The sequence below is a fragment of the Carcharodon carcharias genome, chromosome 9 (assembly GCF_017639515.1).
Source record: "Carcharodon carcharias isolate sCarCar2 chromosome 9, sCarCar2.pri, whole genome shotgun sequence".
Classification (NCBI taxonomy): Eukaryota; Metazoa; Chordata; class Chondrichthyes; order Lamniformes; family Lamnidae; genus Carcharodon; species Carcharodon carcharias.
In genome coordinates this window covers 153,848,794-153,871,971 of record NC_054475.1, presented here as the reverse complement: position 1 = coordinate 153,871,971, position 23,178 = coordinate 153,848,794, and the positions used below count along the sequence as shown (strand labels likewise).

The window sequence follows — 23,178 nt, the reverse complement described above, 5'->3', positions numbered from 1 at the left end:
GTATACCACAAACAGCAAAGGTCTCAGCACTGATCCCTGCGGAACTCCACTAGTCACAGCTCTCCATTCAGAAAAGCACCTTTCCACTGCAGCCCTCTGTCTTCTATGACCAAGCCAATTCTGTGTCCATCCTGCCAGCTCACCTCTGATCCCGTGCGACTTTACCTTCTGTACCAGTCTGCCATGAGGGACCTTGTCAAAGGCCTTACTGAAATCCATGTATATAACATCCACTGCCTTTCCATCGTCGATCATCTTTGTCACTTCCTCGAAAAACTCGATCAAGTTAGTGAGACACGACCTCCCCTTCACAAAATCTCACTAATGCGCCCATTTGCTTCCAAATGGTACTAAATCCTGTCACGAAGCATCTTCTCCAATAATTTCCCTAACACTGACGTAAGGCTCACCGGAGTGTAGTTTCCTGGATTATTCCTGCTACCCTTCTTAAACAATGGAACAACATTGGCCATTCTCCAGTCCTCTGGGACCTCACCCGTAGCCAGTGAGGATACAAAGATTTATGTCAAGGCCCCAGCAATCTCCCTTGCCTCCCTCAGTACTCTGGGGACTTATCCACTCTAATATTCTTCAAGACGCTTAACATGTCCTCTTTTTTGATCTCAACATGATCTAGGCTATCTACACACTCTTCCCTAGACAAATCGACCGCTAAGTCCTTCTCTTTGGTGAATACTGATGAGAAGTGTTCATTTAGTATCTCTCCCATTTCTTCTGGCTCCATACACAGATTCCCACCTCTGTCCCTGGCTACCCTCTTGCTTCTTACATATGTTTCAAAGGCCTGGGGATTTTCCTTAATCCTGGTTGCCAGTGACTTTTCATGACCCCTTTTAGCCCTCCTGACTCCTTGCTTAAGTTGTAGAATTTACTTTTAGTTTGTAGAATTCGATGGACCTCCCCTTCATCCTCACAGGGGACATTGTGAAATTAATGAAGTCTGAAGCCTAGTGAAAAATTGCCTCAGTGACCTGGTGAATGCAGGTCCTTGAAGCACTCTAGGAAGTACACATGTCACCAGTTCCAGATTGAAATGACCCACATGTAAAGAAATTCAGCACTTTGGTGACTTCTGTTGGCACTGTTAAGGCAGTGTGGCATTTTGAGGTTGGTCTCAAGTCATCCTTCAATACTTCACGCAGGCATCCCATCGTTTCCTGATACAGCTCCTCCAACATTTCATCAGACATCCTCTGCTGTACACACTCTGGGCTGAGTAGTTGATCATCTTGATCAGCAAGTTGCCTAACTCTTCCCTGGTCCCTGTCATGCCCCCAACACAAGCAGCACTGTGACAGTAAGCAAAGCATGATTTTGGAGATGCGGAGGGGGAGGTTGGGGGGCAGGGTCTCGAATCAAAGTTCAATTCCGCAATGGATTCTGGAATACCTGTTATTGATAGCTCACATCAGCTTACAGTTGTTTACATATATCATTATGACAACTGCAATTTTAAAGACACTCTAAAAGCCAAATTCCATCCCCCACGCCCAGTTGGGGGGGGGTTGTGCGGGGGGCGGGCACAAACCTGATCGGTGCCCCCCCCGATCGGGTCTGCACTGCCATTTTACGTGGGTGGGCCAATTAAGACCCACCCAGGTGATGCGCACCCAGAAGTGCTGAACGTTCCCTGTGTTGGCGGGGGATTCCCAGAGCCAGGGCCTGCTCTCTTTCGTGCATGCATGCTAAAGAGCACAGAAATCTCCCTGAGACACTGAGGTGCCTCAGGGAAATTGGTTTAAGGTTTAAAAATTTTATTGAGGAAAATAAAATATTTTAAGACATGTCCCCTCATGTGACAGTGTCACAAGAGCTGGGACATGTCAAGGAACATAAGTGAAAAAACTTATTAAATTTGTAAATCCTTCATGAAGCCTGTGGATGAGGTTCCATGAAAAATGCGAAGGCCACCTGGGCTCTTCACCTGCCCGACAACCTTAAGGTTGGACGGGCAGTTCAGTTTATTACTTTAATTGATATTTAAATGGCCTTTCGGCTGTGTGCCCGCCGAACTGAAAATCTAAATGACGCGTGCTGACGTTGGGACGCATGCCCAATGTTACCCCGTGACATTTTCGCCTCGGCAAGCGGGCCCCGCCCCTGCTCACCAAGCCAAAAATTCTGGCCTAGATTTGTAACAGTGAATTATAAAATGCTGCAGAACTCATTATTACAAGTCAAATTTACTGGCTTCTAAAGATCAACATTACATTAAAGAGACTCTTAACTTAAATACACAATGCTGCATTAAAGACACTGTAAACAATGTCACAAATTAACTTTAGAAGAAGTTTATTAAAAAGACCACTAAAACTTAAACCTACCTTGCTACATAATGAAAGCACATTTTAGAAGGAATAAACACCTGAATTATATGGAAAAATTGTAAAATATTGACATTTATCTTAAACATTCTGTAACGTTACATATCATTAGAAAATCTACTAAACATAAAAAATAGTTTTCACCCACCTTCACAAACTCTTTGATTGTAGCTGTTGCCTCCTCTAGATGCTGTTAAACTATGAATGATAGCGTAAGAAAATGCCTCTAATCACCTTTGTTTCATTAGGACATTCAGCTGAAGCCTGCCCTGCTGTATTTGTTTAAATATCTGTCTTTTAAACTATCGTTGACAGTCAGGCAATACATAAAGTCTGTATGGAATCTTAAATCCTACACAAATCTTCTGCACATGTCCATGTGTTGGGACTTTTGCAGGGTCCCAATACTCAACTCTAGTGTATGCCACTGGCAGGACTATCTTCCAATTAAAAGATCTGGGCTCTTGTGAAAGGTGACTAGATTCACTAGATGCTGATGTGGAGTAGCTTTTAATACCCTTAAATACTCACCTTATTGTCACAATTGTGCATCTGTGGACAAACTTCCTGAATTGTCAGCTAATTCTTGAGAACTTTATAATCAGGTTGAATTGTGACCCCAGGGTTGCTGATTGCAGTATTATTAACTTTCGAAAATCAAGTGTGAAGCCTCCAGCAGAGTCGGTCTACCTTATTTTTGTCTGTGGTAATTGTGTACTTTCATGAAATGTTTTTTTTAGTTTGCAACTTGCAGCTGCCTCTATTAATATTTAATCTGTAATCTCTCTCTTTTGCTTGTTCTTTATATTAAAATAATGTGTATGCATTGTATTTTTTTTATAAAGTTTCTAAGTATATTTTTCTTATCAAGGTTCAGCCATACTCTGGGTGTATTTTCTGAAGATTAGCTGTATCATGTGACACATTTATTTTGGCCATGGGTTGACTGTCCCTGCCCCTTCTTTCCAATAATTGGCTAAGGTATTTTCGGATATTAGTACTCCTCTTCCCTCCCTCCATTCCACTCTTCTTCACCCTACCCCTTTTGTCCTTCATTCTCCATCTATTCTCCTCACTCTCTATTCCTTCAGTACCGCTCCTTTACAATTACTGTAGCCAACAAGCAAATCTTCCCTTTAGCACTGCTCCTAACTGAGTGCTGCTGCTGTTGAGATCTCCACATCTGCAAAGATGCAGATAACAAATGGCAGGAATTGCACAGCACCAAGGAGAGCGGGGAAGGTCACCAGACCTGAGTGTGCAGCACCATTTTTAACCACTTTAAAAGCCAGTTTTCAGTCACTGTATATAGATGTCTACTGAAATTTGCATATAACCCTGGATACAGTGTGAAAGCTGAAGGATAGGAGGAGTATAAATTAGCCTGGATTCTAATTTCTGGTTGCTATCCAGTGGGTCTGTTTGCATATATAAGGATGCAATGCTGGACTTGGAACGATCCTAGAAGTGCCCATTGATGCTTAGTGTCTAGCTGTTGAATCAGAGGCTAACCTTGCTATGCTTATTTTAGCCACGTAGTGATGACATGAAAACATGCATTGGAAATGAGCAGTTATTAATGAAATGGTTATTAATTTTTTTGATTGAAGGATCCCTTACTTGGTAAAATACTTCTACTTTACTCATGAATCCCAACCCATTTATCAGTCTAACTACATATCTTAGATTAAATTGATGGACATCATGCTGAAACCAAAATTAGGTATTTGATAAGAAATAACCCTCATTTTAAATTTAGTGTCAGACTTTAGGCAAAGCGTATATAGCAGAATTCCAATGGTAAATTAAGTTCAACTTACCAAATCATTTCACAGCTAGCTACTGCCTAATAATTTTAAGGGAAAGATTAATCTTGGTGTAATTTGAAATGCATTGTTCATCCATCAAAAGAAGTGCAGATGACCTTGTCTTGTCACCAAAATCCTGATATTGCATTCCCGTCATCTCTCGCAGATGGAAGGATGCCAATCAATGAATTTGAAATGAACTTTACAAACACCTCTATACCTTCGGAAGTATTTGGTGTTGAAACTCTCCTTTTCTTTAATTTCCCTTCTGGAATTGTGCACTGTTTTATGGTTGTTTTATGGATATCCTGTTCTGAAACATTGAGACGCTGACCAGAAATCTACCCACTTCAGATCTTCAAAGATCAAATCTTGAGTGTATCCTCTGAATCTAATTTTTATGTATAAGGTACAATTCTCGTAAAAATTGAGAAAATTGCATTAACCTGAAGCATTATGAGCAACGTTACTCATGGTAAATTATCACCTTGAACTGTTATGTAGTATCCAACATTTTGCTAGCTGGCTTATTTCAGACATGTCATTGGCAGAGGCAGTGGCCCAACTAAATTTAAAATTCACCAGAGCGACAAGTGAACAAAGAGGATAAATAAAAATGAAAAAGGACAGATCACGTTGAACAAAGTTTTTTTTTTCCCCCTGTGGATCAGATTATTTCTTAAGTGAGGGGTCAAGGCCCATTGGACAGGATAGTGCCCAGGCTGAAAGGGGAGGTGAGAAGTGAAGATAAATCAACGTGCAGTAATGAGCTGCTGCTTATACATGGAAGGAGGAAGGAAAAACAAAGGGAGACAAGGAGTTCTGAGAGAGGTCATGAGAAACAGACATTCAATTGAATATTCCAATGAGCCTTGATTTCAGCAGGAGGCGGATGCATTCAACATCCCCGAAACAAAGTACTTTTCAAGTGTAGTCATTGTTGTAATGTAGGAAAAGCAGCAACTAACTTGCGAATAGCAAGATCCCACAAACAGCAATGGAGTTAAGACCAGATAATATATTTTAGTGATGTTTGTTGAGGGATAAATATTGGCCCAGACACCAGTAAAATTCCTTGTTCTTATGAAATAGATTTGTGGGCTAGTTTGCACCCACCAAAGGGGGCAGAACAGGCTTTGTGTATCAGCTGTGGCTCAATTGGTGGTACTCCTGCCCCCTGAATCACAAATTCCACTTCAGGAATTGAACACCAAAATCAAGGGTGACACTCTAGTGCAGTACTAAGGATATCCTGCACTGTCAGAGATTTTAGGCGGACTCATCCCAGATTTGCACAAAGTACGGTAGCGGGCAGGAAAAAAGTTGTTTTACCCACAGCCGCAATGGCAGGCTTTTGTGCCATATTGTCCCATCCCTGCCTCATTAATTATGCAGCCACAGGAAAAACCATCTTGCTGAAACGGGGGGCGGGGGCGGCTTCCAATTTACCCGTCTCACCGCTTCATTACACGGCGCCATATTTAAATTGCAGCCGCGCGCACACCTCTGAATGCTTGCAGCCCAGGACTGCTCCAGTATGGCCCCAAAAGCCAAGAAGGGTACAGCCCCACACCCTACCCCAACCTGATTCAGTTACACAACCCCAGGATGCCTTCTGGATGCCGTGGAGGTCAGCTGTGATGTCCTCTACTCCCGCTTTGATTGCAGGAGGCCCATCAGTCTCAGCATTCCAGTTGGGAGGCAGTGGCAGAGGTAGTCAGTGCCAAAGCTGCACACAAGAGGTCGGCTATCCAGTGCAGAAAATGGATGAATGATCTCTCCATGACACCAGGATAAGGCAACCATCTTATCACTCTAAACTCTCACACTCACAAGGCCATCAAATCTTCACTGGCATCTCACTCACTGCCAGCTCAAGGGACATCACCCCTCACTCTCTATCACACACCCTCACATCTCCATCTGGTCTCATGTCCTCTGGAGACTGCCTCTTCTGCCCTCGCCATCTTGAGGCCACTTGCACAGATCAACAAATGCCCCCACACACACCCTGGGATTTCCTTCCCCGGTACAGCCCTCACACTGTAGCCTCTTCCCTTGCCTGATGCCACTTCACCCCTTTCCCCAAGCAAGCCATAGCCCTGCAGCCATTGAAAAGCCACCCCTGCCTTATGGCTGGTTTAGTAGGTAGAGACCTACCTGTGAGCACCCCTAAAAGTGATGTGGTGCTGCTTGCAAAGCCTGGCGCTGATGACTGAGTGCTTCCCGAAGAAAGGTAGACAAACAAACCTCGACGTTGCCAGGTGCACGTCGCTTATGTACAGTTGTGAAATACACACGGATGTGATCAGATGATCCAGCATTGGGGGATGATTCTGACGACCAGGCTTATATTGAAATTAGGTTCCCGATGTGTGATGGTGGGAAATGCAACCCTCTTTTTGGGTGGAGTGGACGATCACAAACTAGTTCCATGATGGCGTGAAACCGATTTTTTTGCCTTCTCACCATATTCATCCACCATGACACCCAACACCAATGGAGCCGGCCTTTGTTTTTCAGACAAGACATCAAACAGATGCCCCATCTACCTGATCTGGTGGATGTAAAAGATCACGGCACTATTTTGCAGGGGAGCTGGCCCTGGTCTCCTGACCAATATTTAGCCCTCTACCAACATCACAAAAACAGATTACCTGGCCATTACCACATTGCTGCTTGTGGGAGTTTGCTGTCCACAAAATTAGCTGTCTCATTTCCTGCAGTACAACAGTGCCTACAGTTGATTGGCTGTGAAGCACTTTGAGATGTTCCATGGTTGTGAGAAGTGCTAATGTAGACGCAAGTCTTTTTGGATTAACATTGATGGTTTCATGACAAGCTGCACTGTGGATTAATGCTCCCTAGGAACCAGTTCAAAACTGCCTTAAAAGCATTTGCTGTGGAACCTATAGGGCATATATGGAAAGCGGAAAGTCGACATGGGGGATGACGACAAACAGTGGCAGCAGTGTGTACCACCTACAAGGTACACTGCAGAAACTCACCAAGGCTCCTTCGCCAGCACCTTCCAGACCCACAACCACTACCACCTAGAAGGACAAGGGCAGCAGACACATAAACACCGCCACCTGGAAGTTTCCCTCCAAGCCACTCACCATCCTGACTTGGAAATATATCGTCGTTCCTTCAATTTCGCTGGGTCAAAATCCTGGATTAGTTGATAAAAAGGGAAAAAAAGAGTAAACTAGCCAGGAATATAAAAGTAGATTGTAAAAGCTTTTTATAAGTCAATAAAAAGGAAGAGAGTAGCTGAAGTAAACGTAGGTCCTTTAAAAGCAGAGACAGGAAAAATAATGATGGGGAATGAGTAAGCGGCAGAGAACAAATTGAACAAATATTTTGTCTGTCTTCATAGTAGCCAAGACATAGCTGGGCAGTTTTACACATTGTCAGATAGATGCCTGTGTTGTAGCTGTACTTAAGCAGTTTGGCTAAGGCCGTGGCTCCTTCTGGAGCAAATGAACTCAGTACTACAGCTGTTGCCAGGACCTTTTGATACAGCTTTTCAGTATCTACTGCATTCAACTGTTTCTTGATAACACATGAAGTGAATTGAACTGTCATCTATAGTTGTTTGGCAGTACAAAACCTGAGTATTGCTGAAAAAAGAGACATGTCTAAGCTTTTCGTCTTATGCTCATCAGGACACTGGAAAAAATACCAGTATAAGGAGAAAATAACAATTTATACTGTATGTGAAGAGAGTGATGATTGGTTGGTAAGTGGCATTGCCATGGAGAATGCACGAGTGATGGTGACTCACAGTTAACTGCCAAGCATTGTTTGAAATTTAAACCAGGAGCTTAACCCCAATTAGTGAAGGCATTGCCCTGAGGAATGAACCGGCAAAAGGCAGTCACTTATTTTGTTTAGCTGAAATAGGCACAATGTACGTACATGTTCTTTCTGTCTGCAAAGAACAGGGCCCTGTGTATTAATAGATGTAGCTTCCAGTACATACAAATGCACCACACTGCAAGCCCGACTGACTGTCTTAAATTGGTTGTCAGTGTAATTCTTAGCACACAGGATTATTTAGCAAATGTTGTCCAATTGCCGAATCACATCTAATATTGGACACTGTTTTGAGTTTCGAAAGCATAGTTTGGTTGGGTACGGTCTGTAACCTGCCTGTTGCAAACAGTGGAAGGGACATGCTGTTTGATACAATCCACCAGTCTTTAGGACATACGATCTACATACCTAGCATCACACTAGCACTGAAACTCATACACCACATTATTCATTTGCGAGATAGGCAGAATGTCTTTTTGGCTTGACAGCATCAACTTGTTAGTGGCGAATACCACTTTGTGTTGCTACTGCAGAGTAGCAGCGTGAAACACCTTCACCTCTTGCTCAAATTGGTATTCTTGTGATTGTCCTGATGAGTGCAAGTTGAAAAGCTTCAACAAAATGTCTTTTTTCAGCAATACTCAAGTTCTGCACTACCAAATGACTAAATTAGTCAAACACTATTTTCTTTTCATAAAACCATGTTGACTCTGTTTGGCCATACCATGATTTTATTAGTGCATTAAGACTTCCTTAATTATAGATTCTGCATTTTACCAATGACTGATCTATCTTGCAGAGATTCAATTTCTGCACTTAAAAGATGAAGCATATCAGCACCTTTTGGGAGAGGAAGTTTAAAAATACATATGTGTATAAAGAACAAGTATCTATTCTGAAGAGTATTGAAAATTTCTTCCACCTCCACTACCCACCCACCTCACACAACTCCCAAGCATCCTCATGACAAACAAGCTCTGCAAAAGCTCACAACACTGTATTTTAAAAGGAGTGATTTTAAAATGGTGATCATACTGCAGAGGATAACTTCTTGTGTTATGATCCCAGCTGATGTTACTACTGGACAAGCCTGATCCCAGGGTGGAACCTAGCTTTATTTGTTTGTTTGGTTACGTGGAAAGTGGCTACTGAACAGAGTCACAGAAGTCCGCTGATGAACTTTTAACAAAAAAATAAAACATTTATTAACCAAGAAAAGATAAACTATATTACAATACTCTTTCACCCACAACTATACCTTTACAGATATATATAGATAACAGGATAACACAAGTTACCAAAAGCATGGTGTCGTTAAAACTGGCCTCAACTTTGCAAGTTGTTGAGTTCATAAGTTCAATGAATACCTGCAATGGTGGCAGGTCTAGATCACCATGATAGAGTGCTGCAGCGCAAATATCTATGGCTTCCTTAAGAGGAACATTGGTGAATTGGCTAGCAATGTCAAATGAGCACATGGACGCAGCATTATTATCGGTATGCAAGTCCTGTATGGCCTTCGCAAATGTATAGGAGTCGTTTGCCACGTATATGGAAAACTTGGTCAAAACTGGTTGTAACAATTTGCCCAACTATTTGGCTAATTCATGTTAACCAGCCATAGATAAGATGAGGCGTAGAGGGATATCACTTTTGTGTGTCTTGGGCAGCCAATACATAGACGAATGTAGCGAACTGTGATGACAAACACTGTCATATATATCACGCGATAGCTCATCGCTCTTTGTGGAGATTTGCTTTGGTGGGCTTGGAGAAGAAAGAAACAGCAGAGTTAGATGAAAGGATGGTCTCAATCTTAGTGACAGAAATTCATGAGCTCCTTGCACTTATTTGAATGTCAGCACTAAAAGCTTAAAAGGGAGGCTAAAAATGTTTTTTTCATGTATGCAATTATTAGAATGTGGATTGCATTACCATACATGGCTAATGAAATGTCAAATCATCACATTTAAGAGGGAATTAGGCAAACACCCAAAGAGAGATTTTAAAAAGTATAAGGGAAAAGCAAGGAAATGGAATAACTGATCTGTACAGTACAGGGTTGTCCAACGTACTGCCCGCAGGCCATAATCCAGTCCATGGAGCCAGTGTTCAAAATACAGGTAAGTGCAAGTGAAAGATTCTGCAGGAAGCTGCTTCTCCAATCACATTTCTCTCTTGCATTTGCTGCTGATAGGCTCATTAATGAGTGTGGGTGTTGTTGAGGGTGAGTGAGCGAGTACCCTGAGACTGGGAATGAGCTGGACTCACACACACACATGCACACATTAGGGTGGCCAGGTTAGGCAACAGCTAGAGTATTGTGTGCAGTTCTGGAATCCACATTATAGGAAGGATGTGATTGCCCTAGAGAGAGTGCAGAGGAGATTTACCAGGATGTTGCCTGGGCTGGAGAGTTTTAGTTATGAGGATAGATTGGGGTTATTTTCCCTGGAGCAGAGGAGATTGAGGGGGGACATGATTGATGTGTATAAAATTATGAGGGGCATAGATAGGGTAGACAGGAAGGAACTTTTCCCCTTGGTGGAGGGATCAATAACCAGGGGGCATAGATTTAAGGTGAGGGCAGGAGGTTTAGAGGAGATGTGAGGAAGATTTTTTTCACCCAGAGGGTGGTGGGAATCTGGAACTCACTGCCTGAAAAGGTGGTAGAGGCAGAAACCCTCATAACATTTAAGAAGTATTTGGATGTGCACTTGCAATGCCATGACATACAAGGCTATGGGCCTAGTGCTGGAAAATGGGATTAGAATAGTTGGGTACTTATTTAACCGGCACAGACTCGATGGGCCAAAGGGCCTTTTTCTGTGTTGTAGACCTCTATGACTCTGACACGCACAAGCTCACTTTAATAGTCACTTATTTATTACTCATTTTAAAAATTATCAATGTATTGCTCTGACTTTTTTTTGCTCAGCAAGTTGTTTCTTTTCTTCATACTTCAAATTTATTTTTGAAATTCCTTTAATATTGTGCCAAACTTTATTTTTCTGAAATTTTCTCGTTGGCCCCTGAATGAAAAAAGATTGAAATGTGGTCCCTGATGTGAAAAGGTTGGACAACCCTGGTATAACAGATGTATGATGGACAAGTAGTTTCCTTTTTGTGAAGCTCTTATCATTTTATAATTAGTCATGTTTATCCTGTGTGGTCAGGCAGTGTCCTTTGCCTGTTATAATGAATCTACAGCAGTGCACTGTGTAAAAATTTTAAAAGCACAAGGATGTTATTATAGATGATTTGGCTTTACAGGTGAAAACTTCTGACATGAAGTACATGGTGGATTATGGAATGTGTTGCCCAGAAAGTCCTCTGGTCCAATTGCTGGTTTATCTTAAGTTAGCTGAAGCTAGCTTGAGCTGAAAGTAGAGCAATAGAATTATTCCCAACTGCTAGGAAGAAAAAAAAATCTGGCAGTCTTCCAACTCCTGATTGCCATGAATTAACTCTGCTCTAAAGTGTATTTGCGTGTGGATGTCAAATAACAACAATTGCAGCAACTCACCAAGGCTGCAATTCTTGGTGCTTCAACAGTACCATCCAAACCCGTGACCTCTACCACCTAGAAGGACAAGGGCAGCAGATGTATGAGAACATCACCACCTGCAAGTTCCCCTCCAAATCACACACTATCCTGACTTGGAACAGTATCACTGCTCCTCCACTGTCGCTGGGTCAAAATCCTGGCATTCCTTCCCTAACTGTGGGTGTGCCTACACCACATGGACTGCCACGGTTCAAAAGGGTGGCTCACCATCATCTTCTAAGGACAATTAGGGATAGATAACAAATGTTGGTCTGGCCAGTGATGCCAACATCCTGGTGAAAGAATAAAAAAGAGTCTCAGCTTTGATGCCCTGAGTAAGTGGTTCTCAAACTGACGTATATTGATCCCTAGGGGTCTGTAGAGAATTTCCTGGCTTTGCACAGTCATATACCTAATGATCAGGGCTGCCTTATTGGTGGACAATCCCGCAAAGCACTATGATCGGAGAGAGGTATATGGTCTAGTATAAGGAGATCAGTGGCAGTCAGAAGTGGGCTTGGTTTGAGCCAAGAGGCTGGAGCGAAGTGCAGTTGTCACATGTACAATGCCGAATGGGCTGGCTATAGCGCCATGGAGGGGAACGAAAATGGAAGAGTGCTGAGATTAGCACAAAGATTGCTAGGTAAATTCCCAGTTACCCAGGGTGGTATCACATGGTAAACGGGAAGAATGGTCGTTTGGCCAAAGTACCAGAGGGTGGTGAAACCAATGGAGCTGTACCCCAGCATTGTATTTAAAAGCGAAGGGCAGAATTGGACAGATCTTTCTTTGGCGGATGCATTGCACGTTTGGGACAGTTTGACCTGCCTGGAGTTGAGGTGGGTGAATCTGTGTGCATAAGTACTGTGAAAGGGAGAGAATGGCGACAGTGATATTTATATAATAACCTTATGATGTTAACCTTAGAAACATTGAAACCCATCAATCATTCTTCGCCAAAAGAGGCATTCTGGCAAAACCCTAAAATGTCAACAGCTTCAAACTAAGCAAAACGATGCGGAGACTCTCCCTCGCTATGAACTCAGAATGGCGTTCACCTTAAGCAGTCATTGATTCTAGATCAAAAACAAAAACAGAATTACCTGGAAAAACTCAGCAGGTCTGGCAGCATCGGCGGAGATGAAAAGAGTTGACGTTTCGAGTCCTCATGACCCTTCGACAGAACTGGAGGACTGTTAACTGGCTCTGGATCTTTAATTAAAGAACGAGTCTCACATTGGTTTACCCAATCTTTTGACCCCAAACAGTGAATAAAGCCGAAAATGAGAAGGTCTATTTATTTGAGCGCGAGGCGGCCTCGCAACTGCACTCATTTGCGTTTTATTTCCAGACCAAGTTAACGCTAAATTAGGTTACCACCCTAGCCAATTAAGAGCGCTTGCAGATGAATGAGCATTTTCAAGTCAGTGTTGCATGTGTCAACACAGCCACTCTCCCCGCCCTTTCCTTTCTCTGCTCCTCCTCCTTGCTGTGACGGAGGCTGAAGACTGCAGGGTGCCCCAAGTGTTAATATACCAGCGATGAGCTCCTGCAGTTTGAGACAGCGAGAAAGAGGGTGGTGGTAAGGGGGAGGAATAGAAGGAGTAGCGATATTCTGCTACATTAGTAGCGCAGGCGCCCAGAGGAAGAGGGAACCTTATGTTTTAAAGGAAGGATACATTTGGCAACACTTCAGTAACAACCGAAACCACAACCATTGTTCGTTCCGCCGCGAACAGCTGATCCGCGGGACACTGTGTGACAAGGGAGAAATAGAGCTGTAATTCATCGCTGCAGGATTAGACAGGACGGAGCGTCAGACCTGTGGGCAGGACAAGGGAGGTGTCTGTAAAAAACCCAGGATTAGCGGAGAGGGGGGTTGGGGGGTGGGAAAAAGTCGGGATAAGCTTGCGAATCCATCATGGGCCACCCTCCGTTGGAATTCAGCGATTGCTCTCTGGACAGCCCGGATTTCAGGGAGCGGCTGAAGTCTTACGAGCAAGAGCTGGAGAGGACGAACAAATTCATCAAGGAAGTAATCAAAGACGGGACCTCGCTCATCAATGCCATTAAAAGTGAGTGTTTTACGACAGGGGCATCCTGAAACACGGGGAGGGAGACCATAGGAAATGACAGCGCCGAAGCTGGTTAGGCATCGGGCAAAACCTATATGGGCGAAATGGGGCTTCCAGCTTTAGAAGTGTCGCTGAATTTGAAAATTTGGAGAAGCCTGTTCGAGTAGAACTGTACCCTGCACGGCAGCCGCCTCGTTGCGGATGTAATATCCGCTGTTGTGTATGCTTGCTGAAAGCGCTCGTTTTCATTTCGCATTTTGTGCTGACTTTGTGTGTGAGAGCAGGGCTGGCGTGCGACTATGGTGACACCAGCCCTTTTTTTAAATGGGTTCTGTGTTCAGCAGAAGATGTTTTTTTTCTGTTGCTACAAGCCACATCCATTGGTGCCAACTGAGTGGGCAGATGGGATGCAGCAGAGACCTTGACGTTTTGGACCGAAAGGTTCCTTATTGATGAGAGCTGTTCGTTCAACCAACAGGCCGATCAGGCTGTTAGCCGCTATAGCATCACAGTGCAAAGCTAGCCTGTGGTATGTTCAAGGACAGCTTGTGACCAATTCCTCCCCTAAATCAGTTGGTGATGTCTTGGTTATTGCTGCTCGACAACAACAACTTGCATTTATATCACAACATTTTTTACATAGCGCCTTTACCGTAGTAAAAGACCCCAGACGTAAGGAGAGAATACCAGAGCTTGACTTGGACAGCTGAAGGCAAGGTCAACATTGACGGGGCTAAGTGGGTTCGTACACAGGAGAGGTCAGAGTTGGAGTAGCTCAGCCTTCTTTTGGGGGGGGGGGGGGGTCGGAATATAGGTTACGGAGATTGGGGTGAGGCCATAGAGGGATTTCAACAGGAGGATGAGAATTTTAAATTTGATATCATGTTGCTGATTGTCAAATTGTGAGAATTAATTTGAGGAATCAGCCTTTCAATTCTGCTTTATAATATTTCCGCTGGAAATATTAGTCCCTTTTAAGAAAAAAAGGTATTCAGTGAAAAATCACAGCACTCAGAACAAGTCAGCTCCCATGTTGTAGGTACATTCATGGTGTACAAGTTATGACAGGTTTGGATAGGGTAGACAAGGAAAAACTGTTTTATTAGTTTATGATAGACTAAGAGACACAGATATAAGGTTTTGGGCAAGTGATACAGGGGTAATCTGAGGAAGAACTCTTTTTTATGCAACGAATGGTAATGACCTGGAACTCGCTCTCCACAAGGGCGGTGGAAGCAGAGAAAGTCAAAGATTTCAAAAGGAAATCTTATGGGGGCGCGAAGGAAATAAACTTGCATGATGTGCAGATTAGGTGGGAGAATGGGACTCACTGGGTTGCTCCAAGGAGAGCCAATTTAGACATGATGGGCTGAATGGCCTCGTTTTATGCCATAAATGACTCTATTTCCTTTCATCAGTATTCTTAGTGAAATCATAAATAGACATACTTAGAGCTTTCTTAGAAATATTAACCAGAGAAAGTCTTCAAATTCTAGCTCATGGAATAAAAGGGAAGGTAGCCACTTGGATAAGAAATTGGTTGAGTGACAGGAAACAGAGTAATCATAAATACCTATTTTTCAGATTCGAGAAAGATTTGTAGTGAAGTGCCCCAGCGGACCTTTGCTCTTCCCGATATATATTAATGACCTTGACTATGGTGTTTAGGGCATGATTTCAAAATTTGCAGATGATACGAAGATTGGAAACGTTGTCAACTGTGATTGGGATAGTTTTGAACTTCAAAAGGACATGGACGTGTTGGTGGATTGGGCAGACAAGTGTCAGATGAAATTCAATGCACAGAAGTGTAAGGTGATTCATTTTGGCAGGAAGAATATGGAGAGACAGTATAAAATAATGGGAGAAACTCTAAAGGAGGTACAGGAACAGAGGGACCTTGGTGTAAATATTCTTAAGTCATAGAAGATGGCAGGGCATGTTGAGAGAGCAGTTAATAAAGCATATAGTATCTTGGATTTTATTAATAGGGGCATTGAGTACAGAAATAAGGAGGTCATGTTGAACTTGTATAAAACACTAGTTAGACCACATCTGGAGCACTGTGTCCAGCCCTGGCAGCATACTTGAGGAAGGATGTGAAGGCATTGGAGAGGGTACAGAGGAGATTTACAAGAATGATTCTGGGATAAAGAACTGTAGCTATGAGGATAGATTGGAGAGGTCAGGACATTTCCTTGCAGAGAAGAAGGCTGAGAGGAGACTTGATAGAGGTATTCAAGATGGGGTATGGATAGGGTAAATAGTGAGAAACTGTTCCCACTCAAGAGAGCATCAAGAACTAGAGGGCACAGATTCAAATGATTGGCAAAAGGAGTAATAGTAATGTGAGAGGAAAAAAATTCACCCAAAGGGTGGTTGGTGTCTAGAACAAATTTCCTGAGAGGGTGGTGGAGGCAGGTTCGATCGAGATATTCAAAAGGGAATTGGATTGCTACCTGAAAAGAGAGAAAGTGCAAGGTTACAGGTATAAGTCAGGGGAGTGGGACTAGGTAGAATGCTCTTTCAGAAAGCCAGTGCAGATTCGATGGGCTGAATGGCCCCCTGCACTGTAAATATTCTGAGATATATTTATAATGCTATTACACAGAACAATCTTGATGTTTAGAATGTACTTAAAGCAATATGGATGGAGATACACTGCAGTGTTAATGTAGATATGACATGCAACAGCCCATGTGCCTTATACTTGCAGCTTTTGTTTTAAAAGCAACTTTAAACAGCAGCAAGCAGCTGATTCAAATTTCAGCTGCATTTTCTGCAGAAGTTAAGTCCTGTCTCTAGTTTTTTGCCTCCTGCTTGAATGTCTGTTTGTGTTCGTCTCTGACTCCTGCTCTCCAGCTCACCTCTCTCATCTGTTCATATGTCTTGGGTTTGGTACCTTCTGTTGAAGTTCCTTATCTCCAGCTCTTGGGATCAGCATATGTTCCTTACCACAGCCTGCTGACCCTAGAATGGGAATGTAATGACACGTTTTGTCGTATGAGACGTGGGAGGAGTTTGTGGGGCCTGCCCAGCGAGGGTTTAAATCCATTTACAATTATGGAAGCTTGAAGTATTTAAGGAACCGTTTTATAAAAATAAATATTCCATGCTGCTGGTTCATCTTACCTCCTCAGCTTTCTTTCCTGTCTGGCAAAGACCAGTTTGGGCTTGGGGGTGTTTTTCTACCCTTCTCCTTTGCCAGTCACCATAGTCAAATAATTTTCTAACATTTCATTCAACTGTAATACATTAACTTTATTGGAGTGCAGGTACTGGGGGGTGGGGGGGGGGGGGGGGGGGGGGTAAAGTTACCTGGTTTAACTTAAACAAATTCACTATTGGGTAAAAAGAAACCATTGTCCTTGGTTCCTCCTACAAATTCCATTCCCTAGCTACTGACTCCATCGCTCTCCTGACGACTGTAAGGTTATCCAAAACAAAAACAGAATTACCTGGAAAAACTCAGCAGGTCTGGCAGCATCGGCGGAGAAGAGAAGAGTTGACGTTTCGAGTCCTCATGATCCTTCAACAGAACTGATTTTTTGTGTAAGGTTATATCTGACTGCTCACAACATTGGTGTCAGGTTTGACCCCAAGATGAGCTTTCAACCACAAATTTGTGCAATCCCTAGGGCAGCCTATTTCCACCTCTGTAACATGGCCTGACTCTGGCCCTGCCTCAACTCCTCTGCAGCAGAAACCCTAATCTATGCCTTTATTATGTCTAGATTTGATACTTCAAAACACTCCTGATCGTTCTACCACATTCTATCATTGGTAAACTTGAGGTCATCCAAACTCTGTTGCCCTTGTCCATATGCACACTAAGATCCATTCACCCATCACCCCTGTGCTCATTGACCTAGTTGGCTCTTTGTTAAGCAATGCCTTGATTTTACAAATTCTCATCCTTGTTTACAAATCCCTCCATGACCTAATCCCTCCCTATTTCCTCCTCCTTATCCCTGTGTGATCTCCATCACCACCACAAGTCAGATATCTGCGCTCATATAATTCTGACCTCTTAAGCATCTCCAATTTTAATTTTAATGGCTGTGTCTTCATCTGCCTTAGGCCCTAAGCTCTGGAGCTCTCTCCATAAGTCTCTCCACCTCTTTTTCCTCTTTAAAAACTATCTCTTTAACCAAGCTGTTGGCATCTGCCCTCATATCGCCCTTTTTAGTTCAGTGTTAAATTTTGTTTTCTTATGCTCATGTGAAGTTCTTGGTACGATTTATGATGTTAAAGGTGCAAAATAAATACAAGTTGTTATTTATTTGGCTTCCCCAGTCAACCAAATTAAAAGGTCAATTTCTTTTTTGACTTTGGGCACCTGGTTGAACAAGTGGGTTATAACATTTTACCATCTTTTTAACCACAACATCTCAGATGACAGGAAGTCACTTAGAATCCTTTTTGAAGTTGAATAACTGGCACATATAACAGGGCTCAATCAGTGCATGCACAAGCGGATAACCTTTTATGGGGAATATTATTTTCCTCCCCTCTTACATATATACATATACACACACACCCACGCACGCAAAGTCAGATCCCAGGTGGAACCCAGCTTGATAAATCCTAATTTCTATTTTTTGTTTAGAAACATGGAGGGTGACTACTGAACAGAATCATGGGAGTCAGCTGATGAACTTTTAACAAAAATATAAAACATTTATTAAACAAGAAAAGATGAACTATTTAACAATACTCCTTCACCCACAACTATACCTTTCCAGATACATGTAGATTCGTAAGGATAACACAAGTGCTATCTTATACTCTCATGTTCACAGTAAGTACATAGCTCATGTAAACCAATAAGAGACCTGTGGTCGGGCACACCACACTCTGAAACCAAAGTGACAGATGCTACCCCAAACAGATGCCATGGACCCCTCATCAACTCCCCCCATGATGCTTGTCACACCGTGAGCCAACTGGTGTGAGGGGCATGGACAGGGTGGATAGGAAGCAGCTGTTCCCCTTAATTGAAGGGTCAGTCACAAGGGAGCATAAGTTCAAGGTTAGGGGCAGGAGGTTTAGGGGGGATGTGAGGAAAAACTTTTTTACCCAGAGGGTGGTGACAGTCTGGAATGCACTGCCTGGGAGGGTGGTGGAGGCGGGTTGCCTCACATCCTTTTAAAAAGTACCTGGATGAGAACTTGGCACAACATAACATTCAAGGCTATGAGCCAAGTGCTGGTAAATGAGATTAGGTAGGTAGGTCAGGTGTTTCTCATGCAGACTCGATGGGCCGAAGGGCCTCTTCTGCACTGTGATTCTGTGGTCTCACTGAACTCCATCTTTCACATAAGGGTTTCCAATCTCTACTCTCGAAGAACTCTCTTTGGAATTTTCTCCCGGACGACGCTTTCTTTCAGGTGCCTTCCACAAGGGTTCACCTCCAGGGTTTCGAACTCCTCCTTCTGATGTTCCTCTCTCCTGAATTGCCATGTACGTTCAAGCTTTGCCTTCCATGCATTCTCTGTCAAATGCTCAGCCATGCCAACAGAACAGCACTGCTTCAAATGCCCATAGTAAAGAGTTACAGACCTCCGGCTGTCTCCTTGGATCTTCTGGCTTCTCACAAGCCTATTTTGTTTTGTCTGCTTCCCGCAGTTTTCTACCTTTTAAGCTTGGAGCCTTCCTCTCTGCTCCTTACTTTTATTTCCACTGAACAGGATCTTGTTCTAGATTCCTGTCCCTGTCCTTTGACCTAACTGTCCTCTTGTGAGTTTTCCTGTTCCACTCCCTGGTTTTAGGGATTTCCTTCTTTAGTTTTTGGAACCTGCTTCCTGCAATTCCGTCTCCTGTGTCCAGCTTCTCCTGGTACCTGGCTTCAACTTTAGTTAGGGACTTGCTATCTGTCTCTCTCCTACGCTGATTCTGCTGGCAACTCCTTTCAGCTGAACTGAAACTGCTTTTTCTGTACTTTTTGAGTACTTTAATTTTTCTGTGTCTCTGTGTGGGCCTCATGTTGTTAAGTAACAGCTCAGTTTTTTCTGCCTTGTGTGTCTTAACTCCCCTTCAAGAGTGGTAAGACATCATTAGAATGCAGACATCTTTTAAAATGAAACTAAAACTCAAATTCGCCCCTTTCTTAACTCACCAATGCAGAAACATGAATCAAACTTAAAGCTAAAACTCATTCCTAACCCCTACAAATACAAAGATAACTTACTTAAACTATTTCTAGTTCCTAACGCATTGTACTTTTTTGGGCTGGAAAATTGGGTGAAGCAGCTTCTGTTTAATTTCAAAAACAACATATTTTCATAAAACTTGCCAAGAATTCCATGAAAGAATTGATATTGTCAGAGCCATCTCCTTACACTCAAGTAGACAGATGGAAAGGATTTTGCTTTCACGCTTCATCTGAAAGATGGCACCTCTAACTTTGTAGCAATCTGGAAACTGCCCCTTGAGGGGATGTGCAACTAACATGATTGTTGCATTTAAAATTTCCCCAATGGTTTTAGAAAGGGATGTAAGTGTCAACTCGCTTAAATTGCTGGCACATGATCAGCAGGTTCAAGCTGCACTGAGCATGCAATCCAGATTAACAATTTAGTGCAGTACTCAGGCAGCACTGCACTGTTACATGTGATGTTTCTGGAATGACTCATGAGCTGAGGCCCTGTTCTGCTGTTCAGCTGGATGTAAAAGATCTCATGGCACTGTTCGAAAAGGAAGTATTCTTGGCCAAAGTCATCCAACAACTAAAAGCTGTCAAAAATAGATAATTTGGCCAGTTATCATTTGTTGTTTGCAGAATCTTGTACACAAATTGGCTGCTGCACTTTGCAACTTCTTGAAGACAGAGTATGATTCTCTCCTCTATCTATTTTTCCTTCCTTCCTTTACAGGCATGTGGAACAAAGCTCCCTATAGACCCAACAATTCATCTGCCTCTCAACCTCAAGAGCAAAATATCCCCTGTACTTCCTGTTTTTACTTTCGAAGATTGATTGGTCCGACCAGTCCCTGCAAAAGGATGACTCATTAGTGTAATCTTGAGATGTTCTTGTCCTGTGATTCTGGAGAGCTCTTCCATCAGTGGAGGTGAAGTTAATGTGCTGAGCTGCTAGCCCACAGTGCTTTCTAATGATGATGCCAAACATCAGAGGCATTTAAAGAGCCTCATTTCTTTACAGAATGCAACATAAACAAGGAACAGGAATAGACCATGAATAGACATTGAGCCTGCTCTGCCATTCAATATGATCATGGCTGACCTTGGGTTTTAACAGCACCTTCCTGCCCACTCCCCATATCCCTTGATTCCTTGAATGACCAGAAATCTGTCTATCCTAGACTCAAATGTATTCAATGATGGAGAATTGATCCTCGAGAGTAGAGAATTCCAAAGGTTCACAACCCTTTTTGTGAAGCAAAACACTTCATCATCTCAGTCCTAAATGATCAACCCCTTATCCAGAGACTGTGCCCTCCTGTTTTAGATTCCCCGACCAGCAGAAACAATCTGTGTTCGCTCTATCAAGCCCCTTCAGAATCTTATGTTTCACTGAGATTGCCTCTCATTCTTCTAAACTCCAGAGAATATTGGCCTAATTTACTCAGCCTCTCATTATAGGACAATGCCCTCATCCCAGCGATGAATTTAGTGAACCTTTGCTGTACTGCCTCCAATACAATTATATCCTTTAATAAATGTGGGGACCAGAATTGCGCACTGTATTCCAGGTGTGGTCTTATCAAAACCGTGTACAATTGTAGCAGGGCTTCTTTATTCCTGTACTCCAATCCCTTTGCAATAAAAGTCAACATTTGCCATTTGCTTCCTGATTACTTACTGTACTTGTATGCTAACTTTCTGCATTCCTTGTATGAGTACACTCAAGTCTTTTTGAAAATCAAAGTTTCACACCCTTTTTTAAAAAAAAAATCTGCTTTTCTATTCTTAAGGGGCTGGAATATTTTGAGTATCTTAATTTTGAAGCCTGCACAGGACTTTCTCACAAAAAAATTACTCTTGTGATTTCCATCTATTTGTTCTCCTCTACTAATAGGCTGTGAGCACAATTCATCGTTACTAACTTCCAGAACAACGTTTACAGTCAGTATATTTCATTTGGAGAATACTTGACTGGCTGTTGAATGGAGGAGAAGCATGCTTATAACTCTTCCATAAGTCACTTGTTCACTTGGGTTTGGGACAAATCTTGGGTTCAAATTTTCTTGCACATACATACAACATAAAATCTGCTGCATATATCACTTCTTCATGTATGGTTTACATATGGAAGAGTGGTGTATGCATTTATAGATTGGCTGCAAAATATGAGTATATTGCTGTAAAATATGAGTATATAGAGGAGGAATAATAACCAGGTAGAATGCCAGAGCTGCTACTCTAATATAGTTTTAGCTTCATTTAAGATTCCTTGTTGTAGATTACTTCTAGACTAGATTAGCTAGATATTAAAGGGACATTGCTCCAAGTGATACTCGTGGTTTAAGCTGAAAGGCCAGACAATCTGTGACCAAATCTTTAGATGGGAAAAAAATAACATACAGCACTGCTGTTGTTTGATCTATCGCATGTTATTGAGCTATTGAATACACATTTGTTGCGTTTGTCTCAAATATTGGTAAAACAATAGTTTTTGCTCTAAAATGGATAAATTAAAGGTAAGTTCCACTTTCCACTCCATAAACAAAAGTAATGCAGAAACCAGGGGACCAGATGGAAGCTATTGATATGAAATGGAACAAGCAGTTCCAAACATTACAAAAATGCTGCTATGATGGATGCTACGACATTGATCCTATAGACTTTGGCTTATACACTTCCTTTCCAAGATAGCACAACCTGTTTTGGCATGCAGAGCTTACAAATGCTCAAATACACTTTCCTAAAGAAATTATACACCGTTTGATCCACTTTTATGAATACTTGCTTTGGTTCTAATGGAGCAGAAGTTCTTCAAAATGAGTAATACCTTTTAATTCAGTTTCCTAGGGAGAAGAAATAAACGTTATAATTGAGATCCAAATGTTGCAAAGGATGTGCCTGGGCAGAGTGACCTCTTGCTATAGAAAATAATTTATCTGTAGCTCTATCATTAACTAACCTGTTTTAGCATAGCCTAGCTGATTAAGTAGGTTCTCTACCAGGTTACAGTTAGTATTATGATCAATGCTTGTTAAAATCAAATGTTGAACACACCAGTGTCCTTGGTTAAATACATTACCTGGTGTGGCATATAGCCTACACAGATGAGGAAGGCCATCTCAGATGGTAAGTGGTAGGATTGTTATAAATGACATCACCAATGGGTTAGGGAGGGGAGCAAACAAATTTCAGCTTCCACACATGACTCCCACTGATATCCCCTGTTGGGAAGTGGAAAAGAAATTCAAAATAATGATAGAATTTGTGTCAAAATACGCCATATCACTCTGTCACTTGCATGCATGATGTCATAACTGAAATGCCATCTAATGCCCTGGGTCTTCTTTGTCCCACTCCTTGAAATGTTTTGCCAAGTGGTTTTCCAAAAGGGACAATGTCCCTTTTTATAGAATTTGACAAGCTTGGTGACCTATGCGCA

General features: G+C 42.4%; 1 protein-coding gene across 5 annotated transcripts in view; it reads left to right on the top strand.

Annotated features, from left to right (window-relative positions):
- The window catches only part of ophn1 (oligophrenin 1), a 235,478-nt gene that overhangs the window by 17,073 nt on the left and 195,227 nt on the right, over positions 1–23,178 (top strand). For 2 of the 5 annotated variants that reach the window (XM_041195077.1, XM_041195076.1), the window contains exon 1: positions 13,012–13,594. The exons of 2 other annotated variants lie outside the window; for them this stretch is intronic. In XM_041195077.1, coding sequence (XP_041051011.1) covers positions 13,441–13,594 — 154 coding nt within the window. In that variant the 5' untranslated portion in view covers positions 13,012–13,440. Of the gene's footprint in view, positions 1–13,009; positions 13,595–23,178 lie in introns of those variants that run through there. One more of the 5 variants, XM_041195080.1, reaches the window with a different exon arrangement.